This window comes from Perognathus longimembris, chromosome 9 (assembly GCF_023159225.1).
Source record: "Perognathus longimembris pacificus isolate PPM17 chromosome 9, ASM2315922v1, whole genome shotgun sequence".
In the NCBI taxonomy this organism is placed as follows: Eukaryota; Metazoa; Chordata; class Mammalia; order Rodentia; family Heteromyidae; genus Perognathus; species Perognathus longimembris.
Window position 1 is genome coordinate 16221359 of NC_063169.1, and position 18180 is coordinate 16239538.

At 33.3% G+C, this 18180-nt stretch overlaps 1 protein-coding gene across 3 annotated transcripts in view; it reads right to left on the reverse strand.

Annotated features, from left to right (window-relative positions):
- Grik2 (glutamate ionotropic receptor kainate type subunit 2) overlaps positions 1-18180 on the reverse strand; it is a 533318-nt gene that overhangs the window by 85831 nt on the left and 429307 nt on the right. For all 3 annotated transcript variants that reach the window (XM_048353764.1, XM_048353765.1, XM_048353766.1), the window contains exon 14: positions 15172-15389. In XM_048353764.1, coding sequence (XP_048209721.1) covers positions 15172-15389 — 218 coding nt within the window. The remainder of the gene's footprint in view (positions 1-15171; positions 15390-18180) is intronic.

An 18180-nucleotide genomic window follows, 5' to 3' on the forward strand; every position in this document is an offset into this window, starting at 1 on the left:
TGAGCCTGACTTAAGTGGATGTAGAAATTATTTAACTGGTCTTCAGTCAACATAAACTGCCAAATTAATCTCACTGAAGCCTTAAAAAAACCCAGAATATAATCAAAGTAGGGGCAAATAAAAGAAAAGAGTTTTATCTAGAAGACTAGATAGACTTCTGACAATGATTTCTCACTGCAACAGTAGGGACAATTTGAAATCTGCTTTCTTTTTTCATTCTCAATGTGTGATACAATACTACTAGAATTTATAAAACAGGTTGGAGAATTCACAAAGTTAAAAACAGAGAAATTTTACAAATATTAAGAGATAAAAATAAAGATTGAGATTACAGTACTTAAATGGAAACTAACTATAAGGTAAGATTATAAAAATTACAGACAATAAAGGTAGAATATTTTCAAAAATAAATTGATAGAATATATGAATAGCTTTAATGTTTTTTTCTAGAATATTAGAAATATGAAAACCTAGATCAAATACAGAAAAATTCTTTGGTAGCTAGGTCATAAAACAAAGTGAGCTGTTAATGCTTTGGGCAATTCTGTTCTGGCCCAGAATACACAATCAGCAGGACTGGGACAAAAACCATTATCACCAATGTAATTAAAGAGGAGTTTCTAGAACTGATGAAAACACAATTCTGAATGTGTATGTCAAAAGTATTTAATACATTTTTATTATAATCAAATCCAAAACTTTAACAGTTATAATCTTTAAATGATAAAGAGTTCATATATCTCAAATGAACAAAGAAACTACTTGTTCTCAGTCTTTCATTCCAAACTTGGGAACTACAAGAAAATCCGAGGACACATAAATTATTATTAGCATAAATTTAAGTTGTCAAAACTTTATTAGTCAAGGAGTGTAATTAAATGTATTTATTTTTTCAGAACACATCGTTTAAAGGTTCATCAGCTATAAATGAAGGAATTTGTGCATTTAACAAACATTCATAAAATTACAAAGTACAATTCTGTAACTGCATAAATTTGCCATGGGTTTGCCCCAGACTGGCAATATAATGCTTACTATCTTGCTTAATGATGGAATGTGACTTGCTTGTTTTGTTTTAAAATCTTTTGTAATATTTGATTCTATGTCTGGAAACTTTACATATACATATACATTGTCATGCATAAAAATAAAAAGGTAAAGAACTGGCCACATGTGGAAAATGGCACTGCCTCTAAAAACTAGCAAATTGGAAGTTACATTAATTACTTGAAAAACACAAGTGTTGTGTTAGAAAACACTACATCTTCAAGAGTGTACAAATCCTTTTCCGGATAAAGGGATATGAGCAAAATACATTAAATTATTCCACAGTCACAGATTTACCTGTCATTACATCAAACTGCCACCCTTACCACATATACCATGACTCAGTTTTCCTGGTGTCTCTTATTTTACTTAAATATAATTTCATAGTCTTTAACTGTTTTAAGAACTCGCTATTTATAATCATGTTTTCCCAAGTAAACTTTAAAAATGCTATGCAGATTTCATTTAAAGTTACATATTATTTAAAATAATATTGGTCAATTTTCCACAGCTTCTATGTTTTGATATATGTTTAGATAGGCTTCTTCACTGTAATATGAAGATAGCCAAGTATTTAACCCAATCCATGTTCTCTGAAAGAACTATCAATAACAACAGCTTTCAAAATGTAATATATGGACGTAGTTGCTTAAGAGTATAGTAAGGGTTATTTAAGCCATCAGTTAGATGGGGGCTGGGAATACGGCCTAGGGGTAAGAGTGCTTGCCTCAAATACATGAAGCCCTAGGTTTGGTTCCTCAGCACCACATATATAGAAAACGGCCAGAAATGGCGCTGTGGCTCCAGTGGCAGAAAGCTATGCTAGTCTTGAGCAAAAAGAAGCCAGGAACAGTGCTCAGGCCCTGAGTTCATGGCCCAGGATTGGCAAAAAAAAAAAAAAAAAAAAAGACATCAATCAGAATCTAGACGTTTATATTCAGAAGGTGTATGTTGAAGTAACATAACATTTGGAATCAACGCTAGGTTTTGTCATATGTCCCAAGGCCTAGCTTACAAGAGGTAACTTTTCAACATCCAATGCTTTTTAATCTGAAATTTGATTAATCTGTTAATAGAACTAATAAAAGCAGATAAAACTAATATACTTAATAAACCATAGATCTCTTGTATTATATTTCCACATACTGGATGCTATATAACTATTAATCTGCTGAGTGATATTTATATAAATCTGTATGTAGCTAGATTTCTCATAAAGAATTGCTGCTTATAGCTACATAAAGATACACAATAGGATGGAAGCCACACAGAACTTTTAAGCACAAATTACAGCAATAAATTTTCTATTTTAAAGGTTTAAAAATTGAATTTATTATATGTGGTTATCAAAAATCTTGGAAGACTTGATTATAATACCAGTATATTGAACTATCTATTAATATTACCATTGCTCTGAAGCTCTAAAATGTTAATACTAAAAGTTGACAGGCAATTATGTTACTATATTGAAAAAATATTTCAGTCTTCAAAAAACAAAAGAAAGAAGAAAACTTCAAGTTACATAAGGTAATATAAAAATGCAAAAAATATAAACAACAAAAATGTAGCATGTGTATTAAGTATACTGTAATACCTTATGTTCGATAGCAACTCCTTTACTAAACATCACCAGTATTGTAATTTATACCTCACACCACAATTGAGGCTGGAAGAAAAAGCCACTCTACCACATGAAATTACAATTAAAGATCATTTCAGTATTTTTAATGGCTTTTAGGTCACTAATGAAGGCATCTTGGTTTTATTTTAAACAGATTTTGCTGAGTTGAAGACCCTGAGCTCCATATTCTTTTATCAATTACTTTAGACAACTTGCAATTATGAATAATCTCTCTCTCTTCCTTTGGGAGGTAAATGTATTTTAAAGCCTCCTGTGAGAATTTCAAAGCAAAAATAACTTCTCTAGAACTAAAAGCTATCTCTTCAAACCCTAAACATCCGGGAAGGCAGCATACCTATCTAACATTCTGTGGGAAAGGTGGAGCTAAAATTCAGCTGATGCTGAGCCAAAATGATAAACTTGCTCCCTGATGAAAAAGACTAGAAAGTATACATTCCCTTGCATAAGGTCAATTAGCAAAAACAGGCAGACTGAAATTGACTCGGGAAAATGGGTAACAGCACTTCAATTAATTTATACTATAAAAAAGAAAGATGCATGAAACCTTGCAATAGCATGCACTTGTTTTCTGGGTTTTTCCCCCCCATAATTCTACAAATGAGTAGAATCACAGTACACACACCAAACACACATACAACACACAAACACACACACAAATATGTGTATACTGTATGGGCATATATTAAGTGTATATATATGCATATATATATATATATATATTCAACAACAGAGACTAATGCACTTAAAATGTGATTCAGAAAACTACACACCCATAAGTTTGGTAGAAGAGAATAGAGTAATAAGGGGAGCATCAGTCTCCATTTAAAATTCTGATAAATCTGGATTGCTTTATTTAACATAGGTTCGAGCATCAACCATAGTGATCACAACAAAGCAAGCCATAATATTCTACTTATCACTGAAATTATCCTTTGATAGCTATAAACTATGGCATAGACACAAAAACCATCTAATTCATCAGTTTGTGATTTTAATTCAAACATTAATATTCTACACTGGGCATGGTGGCATTTGGCTCTAACCTAAGACAATGGAATATGGAAGTTAGGGGATGATGCTCCCAAGATCAGTCAGTATAAAAATATGAGACCCTGTTTGACAAATAAACTAAATCCAAAAGGTGCATGGTTCAAGTGGTAGAGTATCTGCTTAAAAAATGCAAGGCTCTGAGTTTAAACTTTAGATCCACCAGGAAAAAAAATAGTGGACATAAGGGAGGAGTCACTCAATTCAAGCCTTACTTTTGAGCATGAATTGTTTATCAAATCAAACCCAACTGCCATTTTTATTTCTATGAGAGCCTGCAATTTTAAGTCAAAGACTCCTCATAGGAAAGAAAACCTTCCACTGAACTACTTGAGTGGTCCTTTTCAAATCCAATAATACACACTAATAAAATGGCTACTAATTAAACAGCCACACACTGGAAATGAATTGTGGCTCAAGTTATAGAGTCTCAGCAATGAGAGACATTCCCATACACTATGATATGCATGCACCATCACTGTATTCTAAAGAGAAGTTTTACAATATAGTACATATTATAACATAGCAGAGTCCGGTCCAGTATCACACAGAATAGTTATAAATTTTGACAAAACTGTAATGTATTTAATATCAAATATGAGCCACAGTGTTAACAATGGATTTCAGGTGATAAGGCTCAGGTACACATTCCTCAATTATGATAAATGTACCATTCTCTCTGGAGATGTTGCTAAGGAAAGAGGCTATGTATGTATGCAGATGGGAAACCTCTATTTCTGCTCAGTTTCACCATGAATCTGAAACCACTCTAAAACAACACTGTTAAAAATAGACTACCTATAATTTATGGGTGAAAATATACCAGTGATATGTTTTCTTTTTAGTGTATCAGAGAGTAAAGCAGCATATTTCCTCTTTTTTTTGTTACATTTGGGTAAGTTGAAATCAATAATGAAACAGGAATTCAACTCAATATCAGATCTCAGAAGTAAAGTTAATTGTCTTGTATTTCAAGAAATATAAGTATTCAGACTATAGGAAAATATTTGTTATGTAAGCTTAATGGTTCATCTATTAAGCTCTACATACATATAATAGGGATATTAGCAAGTAGATAGGGACACTTGATTGCCTATTTAGCACTTACATAAACACATAAGACATAGACTTATACCTGTAGCTCTAGCTTACTTATGAGAAATCAGAACCTAAGAGAAGTTAAATAGACCCCTACTCACTGGAGATTTAGAGTTTCCTGCTCCAATTTACACATTGTCTACACGTACAGTCATTATATTACACTATTCCATTGACTGCAGAATCAGTCACATCCTCTATTATGCTGCTTTCCACTTCTACAGTCTTTAATTGTTTTTATAATAAATTAAAGAAGCATAAGCTCATAAGTTCTGAAAACAGTCAAGGGACCCGCAAAGCAAAATAATTTATTGTGCAGCTTTTAATTAGCTGTAATTACAATATTTAATAAATGAAACACCTACATTTAGAGATAATCAAGTCCTTTCACTGAACTCTATGGCTGCTATTGTGTATACAATAGGCTAATAACAATCAGAAGCATTATTCAAATGCTGTCAAGAAGTGAAAAAGTGTAATTTATTGCCAATCCTGAACTATTCTTCTAAAGTAGATTTAATGTGGATACTTGGTATAAGAAAAATGAAGTACTAATCATCTACAATTTAACTCTAATTAAGATAGCATATCTTATCCTTACATATCATACTCACTCAGGTATACATGCACACAGACACACAGATACTCAGACTTGCAGACATATCAGTCATCTCGGAAGTTCTTTGTGACGTTATGAAAGAACTTTTCTACATGTAGCAGGTGAATGAAAGTGCTCATCGTTGTGCATTAGAAAATGGAACAGGTCTGATACTGTGACAAACACTTATGACACAATATAAAGGTGGATTCAAGTAGTTCTCAAATTTGGTATCTGTAAGAGTAAGACATTACCCATTTTACCATTCACTTTGTTTTGTTTTGGAGGCATTTCAATATTTATCATTTAGCTTTACAGAGTAATGAAAGACATCTAAATTTTCTTCAATCCTTTCACTGATTTGTCAGAGACTAAGGGAAGGTTGATGAATCTGGTATAGTTTGAGCTTATTGGGAATGCACATGATAGAATGGTAAGATCATTACCCATCAGAAGGGTACACAGCTATGTGTCTTCTCCAAAGAAGAAAAAGAAGTATTGTGTTTTCATTATGTGAGGGCCTAAATGCAGAAGATGACAGCAGGAGTAAAATTAAAAGTAGTAAAAATTAATAAGCCTCCTTTTACATCATAAGAAAAAATACAGTCTTTCCACTCTTAATAATTAGGAACAAAGTGCTACTTCTATTATTTTTGTCCCTGATAAAGGGAAAGGAAAGCAGATGAACAAAGAAAATTTAACTGACCAAAGATGATGGTTATTTTAAAATTTATTTGCAATCACAGAAGAACTTCCTCCAGAAAAGAAAGCATAAGTATGAAAACCCAAGAACACTGACAAGTATATTATGAATGGATATAAGTTGCGGATATTAATCACATAGCTAACTAACAAACTACCTAAAGAAGTAAAGACACTATGTCCTTTTTGCTGCTCTCAAGTAGAAACTCCCTCAAAAAATAAAGGAAAGGAAAAGGCACTGACCACAGTGCCACTAAATATCATTCTCTCAAAGTATTTACAAATCCGATTGCTGGGGGCTGGGAATATGGCCTAGTGGTAAACTGCTCACCTGGTATAAAGGAAGCCCTGGGTTCAATTCCTCAGCACCATATATATGGAAAAAGCCAGAAGTGGCACTGTGGTTCAAGTGGTAGAGTGCTACCCTTGAGCAAAAAGAAGCCAGGGACAGTGCTTAGTAGGCCCTGAGTTTAAGCCCCAGGACTGGCAAAGAAAAAAAAAATTTTTTAAATCAGATTGGGTCTGTTGTTTGCCTGCTTATTTTAGAAATATCAATATTTAATTCAGCAGTTTACGGACAATGATTTTCCTTTTAGTTCTTTCATGGAATGAATAAACATTTTCGTTTTTAAAACATCTCAGGTCAGGCTTTCAGTAATATTTATGTCAGCATATCTTTTGTGCCCAAAAATATGTCCTGCTCAAATTCCCTTCAAAATGTTGCCTAACCAGTGGCTGTAAACTCTCTCGGTGACAACTATGATCCATTAGCCAGCACTTGACATGCCAGCTCAACATCACTCTATTAACTGACTTTCCAGTTTTCTCTCTCCCCTTGGGGCCCTCGCTCCTAAAATCGATGAGGAGAGACATGGCTCTTGAGCCTTCTTCCCTGGTTTGACAAACAGCACAAACAGCCCTTTGGCCGACAAGGAAGGAGCGGGCAGACAGGAGAGAGAAAGACAGCCACACTGTATTCCTGGAACTGAATGACAGCCACCTAGGGCACTGCTTGCTTTCCAAGGCGATTTGAAAATCGTTTAGCAGATTTTACACTCGAGTCAAACACATAGCTTTCTTTCTACAATTAAAGCGCCCCGACGCTACATTAGGACAGATTGCAAATGTAACAATTAGAAAGGGATTAAACTTCTGTCCCTCGGATATCTCAGAGAAGGGACTTTCGAGGAAGAAAAGTTGCTGCTCCTTCAACAACTTTAACTACACTAAAACTCTAATCACTTCTTATAATTCCCAACATAGCGTTATCACTTTCTTTCTTAACTATTGAATTCACTCTGGCAGAGCTCCGGCAATAAAACCCATCATATTCTAATTTTCAGACAGCTTGATAGAACCAATGTTCTCGCTATAGATAAAGTGTAATGAAGCACTTTCTTTCCCATAGGAAAGCCTTTGACTCATATGCTTGGATGCCAACTAGCCTTCGCATCTGCTGCTTTGCCATTGATGCCTGGAACTTGGCATGCTAAAGTAGTGTCTGATGGAGCAGTTTTACTCAAAGGCACCATTTTATTTCTTGCAATGAGAACATAGTAAAATGGTGTTGGTTTCCTGTAGGCCTTATGCAAATCCCTGTAATAAACACGGGATCAGGACTTCCTTACAATAAATTGTGTGTTAGACAAGGAGGAGCGGGGGGAGGAGACAATCTCCTTGGGTAAAAATAACTCCTTTTTAGGCAAAGAAAACAAATGAATAATAAAGAATTACCTTAAATATTTGTTTCAAATAGGACACATTTTTGTCAAAACCTTATTAGATACTAATAATAATTTTAGCATACCAAGTGGATTTTTATTAAACAACCTTTTTCATTAAAATACCACTGTCATATAATTTATTGCCACTTAACCTAATTTTAAGAGGAATGTATTGCCTACACCATGTTTTGGAACCATTACTAAAGGAAAAAAATGACCTGAAAGAGAGAAATTAAATGACTACAAAAACCTTCATGGACATATTCCTTTTTAAAAAGGGGGGTATATCAAGTAGAATAAACTATGTTTATTATAGCATTATTTACCATATCCAAGGTATAGAATCTGCCAAGATGCTTCTCAATGGACAAATCAGTCAAGAAAATGTGGTACATATGCACAGTGGAATTCTACTCATCCATCAGAAAAAAATGGCATTGAAGCATTCAAAAGGAAATGGGAAGACACAGGGAGGATTGTATTAAGTGAAGTAAGCCAGACCCAAAAGAAACACAGGTTGCATGGTTCTGCTCATTAGTGGGAACTAGAATGTGCCTATAAATCTAGAATTAAGCATACTGGGTGGCTCCCAAGCACTTTAAGATGAATTGACTGAAGTATAATAGAATCTATGGAGAATGCAAATAGTGTAATTCTTTAGAAAGACTAAGTCAAAACCTAACAAAATGAGGACTAGAAAATGGGTACTTGCAAGGGGGTGGGTGTCTAGGAAAGAGAGGTAGAAGAATGAATTATGGAAATGCAGGCATCAATGCATTGTATATATCACAGAACTGAGAAAAAATAAGGGAAGAGGTAAGGGAAAGGGTTGTGAAGATGTTGAAGGGATGACACAGATCAAGATGCATTGTATACATAAACTGTCTTGTCAAAGGGTAAACAAATTCAATATATAACATAAAAATTAAGAAAAATAAAGGAAAGGGTAGGGTGGGAGGGTTGTCTAGGAATATTAAAAGCAGCGGCATTAATCAAGAGACATTATATTAATAAACTGCTCTATTGAATGCCAATTACTTTGTAGAACTACCTAAAGGAAATAAAAATGTATTTTAATAAAAAGAACAGATGAACATTTAAGTAATCATATCAATCATGACTCTAAACTTACTGTTCTTAAGCAGTTAAGTTTAAGAAACCTCCTTAAACTGCAGCTTTTAAGCATTATTTCAGTCATTTCAATATGTAGAAGAAATAATCATACTCCACAAGCTTCAACATATGAAACAAAAAATAAAATAAAATTTCCATGTATTGTAAAGTACTGTAGTTATTCTCAATGTGTGACTTGCAAGCAAGTTGGCAAGAATAGCTTTTGCCTGGGTTGAGCCTATTAGGTTTTCATTCAGCGAACTTTGAGCAGAATATCATGTTTGAAACATTTTTTTTTTAGATCTTCAAAGTGATATTCAGAACTGTGTAGTAATTTATCTTCAACAGTTGAAATATCTTATCCACAACAGGGAAAGGAGTAGAAGTAGTCCATGAAATTACAGGGACAGACAATAAGCTCAGTCAAAAAAAACTACGTGAATCCCAATCTAAAATGCTTATTCAGAACCCATCTTTGTGTAAACATATAGATTCAGGCAAGTTAAAGTCAACTCTTTAAAGTCAATTAAAAGTCTTCTTTTAATGGCAAATAACTTTTCTAAGGTCAATTAAAATAATTTAGTCTCTAGCAGTTAAATACGCCATCCACTTGTCAAACTCTTCTCTGACTTTACTATGTCCCCTTATATGTGTCTCTTCTCTAATCCTCCACCCTAGCAGACAACCTGTAATAAGTTTCTGCAAAGAAAACCAGAACACAGACTCTCCAGGGTTTAAGTCAGTGACAACAGTGAGTTCAGGATTCACCCCCACCACACAATTCTTAGAAATAAATATTTAGTTTTCTACATTCCACGCTAGAAAATTTTGCATATTTATTTATTAGAACCTACTAAAATATTATCAGAAAGGAATATATGATGTCATTTTCCTCTCAGAAAAAAGTATAATTCTGGCAAATAACTTGTAAAAGGTAAGACTATAGTCAGAAAGTTTATTTTCTCATGCTTTTGTCTGATTTTCTGTGAAGTCTGGGTATCACAAAAAGAAAACTACTTACCTTAAATGCAAAGAAATGGAATTAGATGCGCTTAGTTATTAATATTGGTGGCAAAAAGGTAGAGATAATGTCAATTTCTAATTTAAATAAACACATATCTTAACTCAAGTAAATTTTTTTTTTTACAAAATTAACTGATCTGAATTGGAGCCTGGCCCTCATAATTCTCTAAAAGCTTCTCATATGATGAAAATGTACTAACGTCCACTCAGGTTGAGAATTATTGGGTTAGACATAGGCAGATTTTATTATGATATAAATTAATATTTTTATTTAAAACTTTACTTAGAAATTAGTGATAAATTGTATATAATTAATGTGTACAATATAATGTTGATTATGGTCTAATGAGCACATCCATCACCTGATAAAGTTACTTCTTTTGAAATACATGTATATGGTGGAAATACTTCAGATCTACTCTTGAAATGTATTTCCTGTCTGCAATTGGTAATTCTTCTGTACCATTACCATATTACTTATTAGTAGTTCTCTAGGACTAATTCACAATTGGAAGACATGAATAAGTAACATCTTACAGGAGTATAAAATGTCTTGAATAATGCATATAAGAGGTCACTATTCTAACTGTCCGTCAAAGAAAGGGAATTCAATTTGAACACCCAATACTTTCTATTTATCACGGTGATATTATGATTTGTCATTGAAGTACTGTTTCCAAGGAATTAATATGCTACCAATTCTGGTTTTAGCATGGGTACATTTCCTACAATTTTGGTAAGGGGAAAGAAACACTATCCAAGGTAATTTAAATTAATCATTTAACTGGGGATTCTGATAAAATAAACAATATTCTTACCATTGTTAGAAAGTGATTAGAGTTTTTAATGTATACATAGGGAAGTATAACCTATCAAAAAAAACTAACGAGTTTTTGAGCTATCGTACCTATTCATGTTAATATTTGAACTTAAGCTGGTTTCTTTGGAATAGAGACAATATCATTCATGAGTTATAACTTGAGAACTTATCCCCCTACACTTGGGGAATGAAAAGAATGCCATTACTAGGCTTAAGCTGATTTTGAATACTTAGTGATAACCTGAAACAAAACTAGGTAGACTAGTAGACTAAGGCTACTTTTATTTCAGTAGTTACAAAGTAATAAGAAATCAAAAATGGTAATATTGAAGTACAAAAAAGAAATTTTAGTATCATGTTGCTAAAATAAATCTTCCTACATAGTAGTGATAAATAATTACAATGGATATAGTACTGGTAAATAAGTGCACATTTAAAGACATAACACAATTTAGTTCCAGGGCTGGGAATATGGCCTAGTGGCAAGAGTGCTTGCCTCATATACATGAAGCCCTGGGTTCAGTTCCCCAGCATCACATATATAGAAAGCGGCCAGAAGGGGAGCTGTGGCTCAAGTGGCAGAGTGCTATCCTTGAGCAAAAAGAAGCCAGGAATAGTGCTCAGGCCCTGAGTCCAAGGCCTAGGACTAGCAAAAAACAAAAAACAAAACAACAACAATTTAGCTCCATATGCTAATCAGCACTGAACCTGCTATGCTAAATACTCTTTTACTTGCATGAAAACTGGTCTGCTTATAATAAAAATTACAGACAAAACTTATTACTTACATAAATTAGAGAAGGATATACTTTAAGTCTATTCATTAAGCCTATATTATATGTTGAAAATGTATCACATTCTTATCTTTCCTTTTGAAAATTGTGATCCTTGTGGTTTAAAAAATCAAATCACTCAAGGTCTTAAGTCAATGCATATGAGGCTAGCTACTCAGGTTTCAAAACCTACACTGTAAGTCCAACATAATTCAATTTAGGAGCTCATTGAACTGACGACATGAGGATAAGTATCAGTCTATGTTGAACCTGTGGTAGCTGTGTCTGTTCTAATGGCATAAACGTTTCAGGAATTTAATGAGATCCAACAGGTGAGGTCATGAGGTGAACTTGAATGACTAATACACTTAGTTCTTCTGAGTAATGACAGTTATGCCACAATGTCTTTCATTATTACTTTTATTGTGATATAATGAGCCCCTTGATTATTGCTTTCATAATTAATCAGTCATTTAACCTCTCTGTGGCCCAGTTTCCCTATCTGTTAAAGAAGAATAATGGTAATTACATCCCACCTTTCTTAAGGGTTGCTATGAAGAATAGCGATCTGGTAGTGAGGACATACTATGAGTTCTCTTAGAACAGGAACACATCGTGTATGTGTATGAGAGAGAGAGAGACACACACACACACACAGACAGACAGGGAAAGAGAGACAGATAGAGGCAAAGAGACAGAGACAAAGAGGAGAGAGGGATAGAGAGCAGCCAACTATTCTGTAGGCACTAAATGTTAAAACTTTGCCTCAGATAGAATGGTGCAGAGCTGGACTTCTTTACTTCACTACACTTTTAAATGCATTGACTTTTAACCAATGGGTCCTGGATTTTGAAGAAAATGATTTACCTGTCTGTTGAACAGCAGAAATTCTTTTAGAAGGCAAAGCCTTAATACAGGTGCTTCTGAAAATATTCAGAAACTGTATTTTCTTGTTAATTAAAAACTGAATGGTAACAAATATAAATAGGGAAGATTTGCTACTCCCTAGCTTATTTTAGTTCCTAAATGAGCCTGCATTTATTTGAATTCCTAGTTGTCATGTGTTTTTTTTTAATTGTATAGCATGGCCAATATATCTATATAATTAAATAAGCCAAAACATATATTTAAAATTAGAATCTCTTAAGGGTACACTAACACACGAAAAAAGAAAAAAAAAAGGAAGCTATGACTGTTTTCTAATTTGGACAGTAAGCATTCAACATGTATAAAATGGCAACATAAGTTCACTGTCAGCTCAGTGATTATCTCTGTATGATTGTTAGTGTAACTGTACATTCCAAAAGGCTGGGAATCGAAAGGAAAAGAAAGTTGCTTCCCATCAATTTTCTTTCTCCACGTCTTTTCGTGTTGTGTCAGACAGGAAAACAAGAGATGGAAGGAGATGGTAAGAAGAAAATCAGTAGCAAGGAAAAGTTAAGATAGATAAAAATGATACTACATGCAGCATCTGAATTAAGAACAAAAGACCAAGAAGACATACAGGCAAAAAGTACACTTAGAAAAGAAAAAAACATGATACAAGGAGTTGAGAAGAGAAATTGGCTTGGGAATTTATTTTTGGAAGATAAGCTTTGTTCATAATATTTTAGTCCTTAAAAGATTTCACTCATTCTGGAAAAGAAAACTTGAAATTAAAGCCCTGAAATATATTTGGGATATAATAATGTACCAATGTGTGCAGAATAGAATAATGTACCAAACACAATCATTGGATACTTCTGATTGCACTATAAATTCAACTTAAAAAATCCCTGGAGTATGCAATAAATTAAATATATCACATATACACTGCTTACAAAGCTTTTGGCCTGCATAATGTATATTTAGAAATTCCAATGTCTGAATACTTAAAAAATGCGAACTAAGTTTTACAAGAATGGGTGTTTCTAATAATTCTAAATATTAAATTAGGAATACATATTGGCCTATGGTACTTTATAGTCAAAGAGCACTCTGTTGAGCAATTTTTGCCAAAATTTGATAATCCAATTTAACTAAGCAATATTGCTTTTCAATTAAATATAAAATATATAATGAATCTTTAACAACATGAGAAATTCATTTTGAAATTAATTTTAAATGGTATAGATCTATTAAATGAAATCTATCATTTTTGAAAAGTTGAACAAAAACTAATTTAGTCTTATTAGATGTTTTTCAAAAAATTGTATTATTTGGCAAAGTCAATGTTTTAAATCACACACAAAAAATATAATTCTACAGTTTCAGAATTCTGTTTCCATTTTCAGCTAACTATAATCCCCTAAGAAGAAAAAATTAGATCATATTTGGCAGATAATTCCTTGAATTCTGGATAATTTCTGGAATTCTGTAGGTATTTGATGCATGCTTGATGGAAGAATTGTGTAACTTGAATCAATTAATTTTTTTAAAATGTATACCATTCCTACTGTGCATTGAACTTCCAATGGCATTTGTATGAGGATGCAAGGGAAATCCCTAAATGACTGCCAAACTCTTCTACAATTTTTAAAGGAGTTTGCAAAATATGTTAGGAACTGTAAAATGACAGTAACTTTTAAAACTTTTGTGGTGAAATTTATCTTCTGTTTTACGTTGGCTCAGTGAAATCAGTAGGAGAAAGGAAAGACAAATACCAAACAAGGGGGCAGGATACTCCGTATACCAGAAAGTGTACACCACCACATTTCCAAGTAAAGGTGTACAGGCTGTCTCTCTAGAACTCACTGTGCTTTCCATGCAGTAGCTCATTTCCAGACTCCAAGCCTGGCTGGATACTACATGGATTAGTGTAGAGATAACAAGAGCTAATTCTTCCTGAACTTGGTATATACTTCCTCATTTCAACACAAATAAATATACACACAGGGAGTAAGTCTTGCATCTAAGAGTTCTGTTCTGGAAATACCAATATTTATAAAACCTGAATCAATTACTATTCAATGATTTTGTTGTTGTTGTTGTTTTTTCTTTTTTGGTTTTGTTTTTTTTTTTTTTTTTTTTCCCTGTCCTGGGCTTGAACTCCAGGCCTGGGCTCTGTTGATGAGCTTTTTCTCAAGGCTTGCACTCCACTACTTGAGTCACAGCATCATGTCCAGCCTTTTTTTTTTTTTTTTTTCTGTGTAGTATATTGGAAATAAGAGTCTCAGAGATTCTTCTTCCCCAGGCTGGCATTGAACTGTGATCCTCAGATCTCAGTCCCTTGAGTATCTAAGATTACAGGCATGAGCCACTGGGGCCCGGCTATTATTCAATTATTACTAAACATATTTATATATTTATTCAAATAAAGCTAAGCTTAACCAAAAAGAAAAAAAAAACTGTTGCATTTGGGCAGATTTTCCTTAAAGAAGAAGGAAACACTTATAAGTTGTATGCTTCTCACCATTTTTCAGGGACTAAAAAGATTTGTTCCAATGGTCCTATACTGTCTTGTACAGCTCTGTACCCTTTCAGTGAAAGGCAATTAATCGTTTGGCTCAACTATTGATACTCCCCTTAGATTTTTTAATAGACAGAGAGTTACATGTAATTCATCATGTTAAGCATGTAACTTTTAGTAAGAAAATGAGACTTACCTTGAAAAAAGTCATAGTTGCACCATCCTCTACTGCTCCGTATTCTATCTTGGTTTGTTTAGCTAAATCGTCAGCAGAGTCAATAGGGGATTCCATGCGTTCCACTGTCAGAAAGGCGGCTAGGTTAGCAGTATACGAAGAAATGATGATAAGTGTGAAAAACCACCAAATGCCTCCCACTATCCTGGTGGACAGCGCTTTGGGCATGAGCTCAGAACCTAACAGAGATTGGGGGAAAGGTAAAACGAATACAAAGAGTTGGATCAGCAATCAGATACTTTCGTTCACAGTGGCAGGATGGGATCACTGTGTAATAAAAAGTTAAGCCACAGATTGGTGTCTTGCTTCCATAATAAGCAAGCAACAATCATTGGAAGAGCAGATAATAGGCAAACTTTTCCAGTGCTTGGGGTTAAGTATAGTGACAGGAGACTCTAGTTCTTCCTAACAGAGTACAATGTAGCAGAAAAAATATCACTGCTTAACATTTAAAATGGTCTAAAACTTCTCTCCAGTCCATAAACTACATTTGTAGCTTTTCATAATCTTGTTATTTGGGGACAGTCAGAAGAAATCTTTAACATTTGCTTAAATCCAAATTTTTAGTACGTTTTACACAAGGTTTCATTTTGCATGTGTGTATAAGCCCAAATATTGTGTCTCATTTTAAAAAGATATCTTGCAAATAATAAAATAATTTTGTTTACCCTAGTTTCTTCAGATAGGATTTTAGTCCAGTATTTATTACCATAAATTATTTCCTATGCATAAGAAAACATCTCCCATCACTATGGCTTCCTTCAGTGAGGAAAATTAGGAAAAGAATAAGTGATTAAATTGTTACAAATTTATTTTTATACAATATAGCTATTTCATAGCATAATACATGGCTGGAGTTGCCTGCCCATAGTATTAATAAAAGAATAGGATCTGAGAATTATTTTAATTGATTATTAAAATTTAAAAACCATTTAGATTGCAAAAGATTACCCTCGATTTTTTTAATTGCTTTATCATTAGAATTTATTTACCACATTTAATTCTTCTACCACATATTACTTAGAATCTCATTGTTGAAATGGTATATCAGAATGTGAGTTCTTAATTAAAAGTATATAATAAATTTATGATCTATAAATATGTGACCATTATCTTTTAATCATTTTGAATCTATAATCAGAAAAGCATATATTAAAAGTTGTTAATTTTTAACTGGGTCTCAGTAAAATGGAATGAAGCAAAGATGGACTCCTTTTTTGCTGACCTGCTTTGAGTCAGATCTTCAACACAGTCATTGATGCAATCAATGAAATAACACATTTCTTGAAGAATTGCCAAATAAAACAAAGTATACATGTTAGCACAGAAATATGTGATATTATGAACATACTTTGTCAAAACAGCCCATCTTACACCACAGTTCATCTTACCCTTGCAATTGCAAACAAAGAAATCAAATATTTGGAGGTAGAAAGAACTGGACATGACAGCCAACTCCAGCTCGAGATTCTGCCTACCCCTCTGCAAGGAAAACAAAAACAAAACAAAACAGAAAAGTACCTTTCTGATGGAGTTGCTCCTAGGCCCTTTCAGACACACAATGCGAACTGAAACACTAAAACACTCCCAAGATGATCAGCAGCTCTGGCTGACTGTTTTGCTTTTGTTTGTTTTTTGTTTGTTTGTTTTCTCCTGTTTTTTTTTTTTTTATTCTTAAAAATCAATAAAGTCAAACGAGACTGGGAAAGAAAACAATAGTGGAGACATTTGACAAAAATGGCCCAATTACCACAAGTTTGTATCTTACCCAAGGACTGAAATTCAGCGAATACCTCCTAGGCTTTGAATCAGAGCCTGGTTAGGTGCTGACTGTCATGTACTCAAGGTAACGTCATGTCCGACACTATATCCCACTAATTCCTGAGGAACTTAGCATCAGCCAGGATAGTATGGGGTCCTCTTTCATGTATCCACCAGCAGTAAAGTAGTTATGTAGCAAAGTAAATGTATATTTGAATGTTTCCCTCTTTGATTGCTTATTAACTTTTGAAAGCTTAGGTGTAGTCTTATTCCTTACTGGCATTACTGACAGGGAGTTCACCTTGTGAACATACAAATTCTCAAAGATTTCCGACAACTTCAGGGAATTATTTTTAAAAATTAAGGGCTAGTTTATCAAAGCAATATCAAAAGTGTTTAAATAAATTATTACAGAGTTTTGTTATTAAAGAAGCTCACTCTACAATATTAGGTTTAGTAAGGTCACTGGAAGTTTTTCTAGGTGAATAATATTTTACTCAGTGTTACCTATTAAAGAATTTCCCCCATAAAAACAGGCTTTCACCCACTACTACTATCTTGAAAGAACTCTAAGATTGTCTTCTAAGTGTCAAATAAGCCTATGCAAGAAAAACATCCTTACCTTGGTCCTGAAATATAGGAAAGGGAAAATAAAAGTGTTTGCTCCTTATTTTAGAGTTGTTTTTTAAAAAAAGGTGTCACAAACTTAGATTAGCTTGTATAATATAAATGTTCTTATCTTTACAAGGAGAGATTGATTTCAACACGATAGATTTAACTTAAGATATATATTAGATATTATTTATCACTAAATTGTTGCTTTTAATGAGTCTATTCTCAATTTACAATTTTTAATGGAGTATAATGAAGTAATATATTTATGATGATATTAAATGTGAGATTTTATAGTATCTTTTATAAACATTTTATAACTGAAAAATATATTTTCATTCCTTTGGGTCCATAATGGAATAATAAAATGAATTTCTTTAAAAAATAATCAATGCACCACCAAACTTTAAGGTAAAACATTACGACAGGTGGAGTGATGTTTTGCAGAAATATGTTTTCCTCCTTACTCCACTGATTGCCAATTGTTCCAATTTTAGATATTTTCCACACTTATTAATTTTTAAATCTTAACTATTACATTTCAAGTACATAAAAATCTTAGATCTTGTCTAATCTCTTATTTTGAGTAATAAGCTA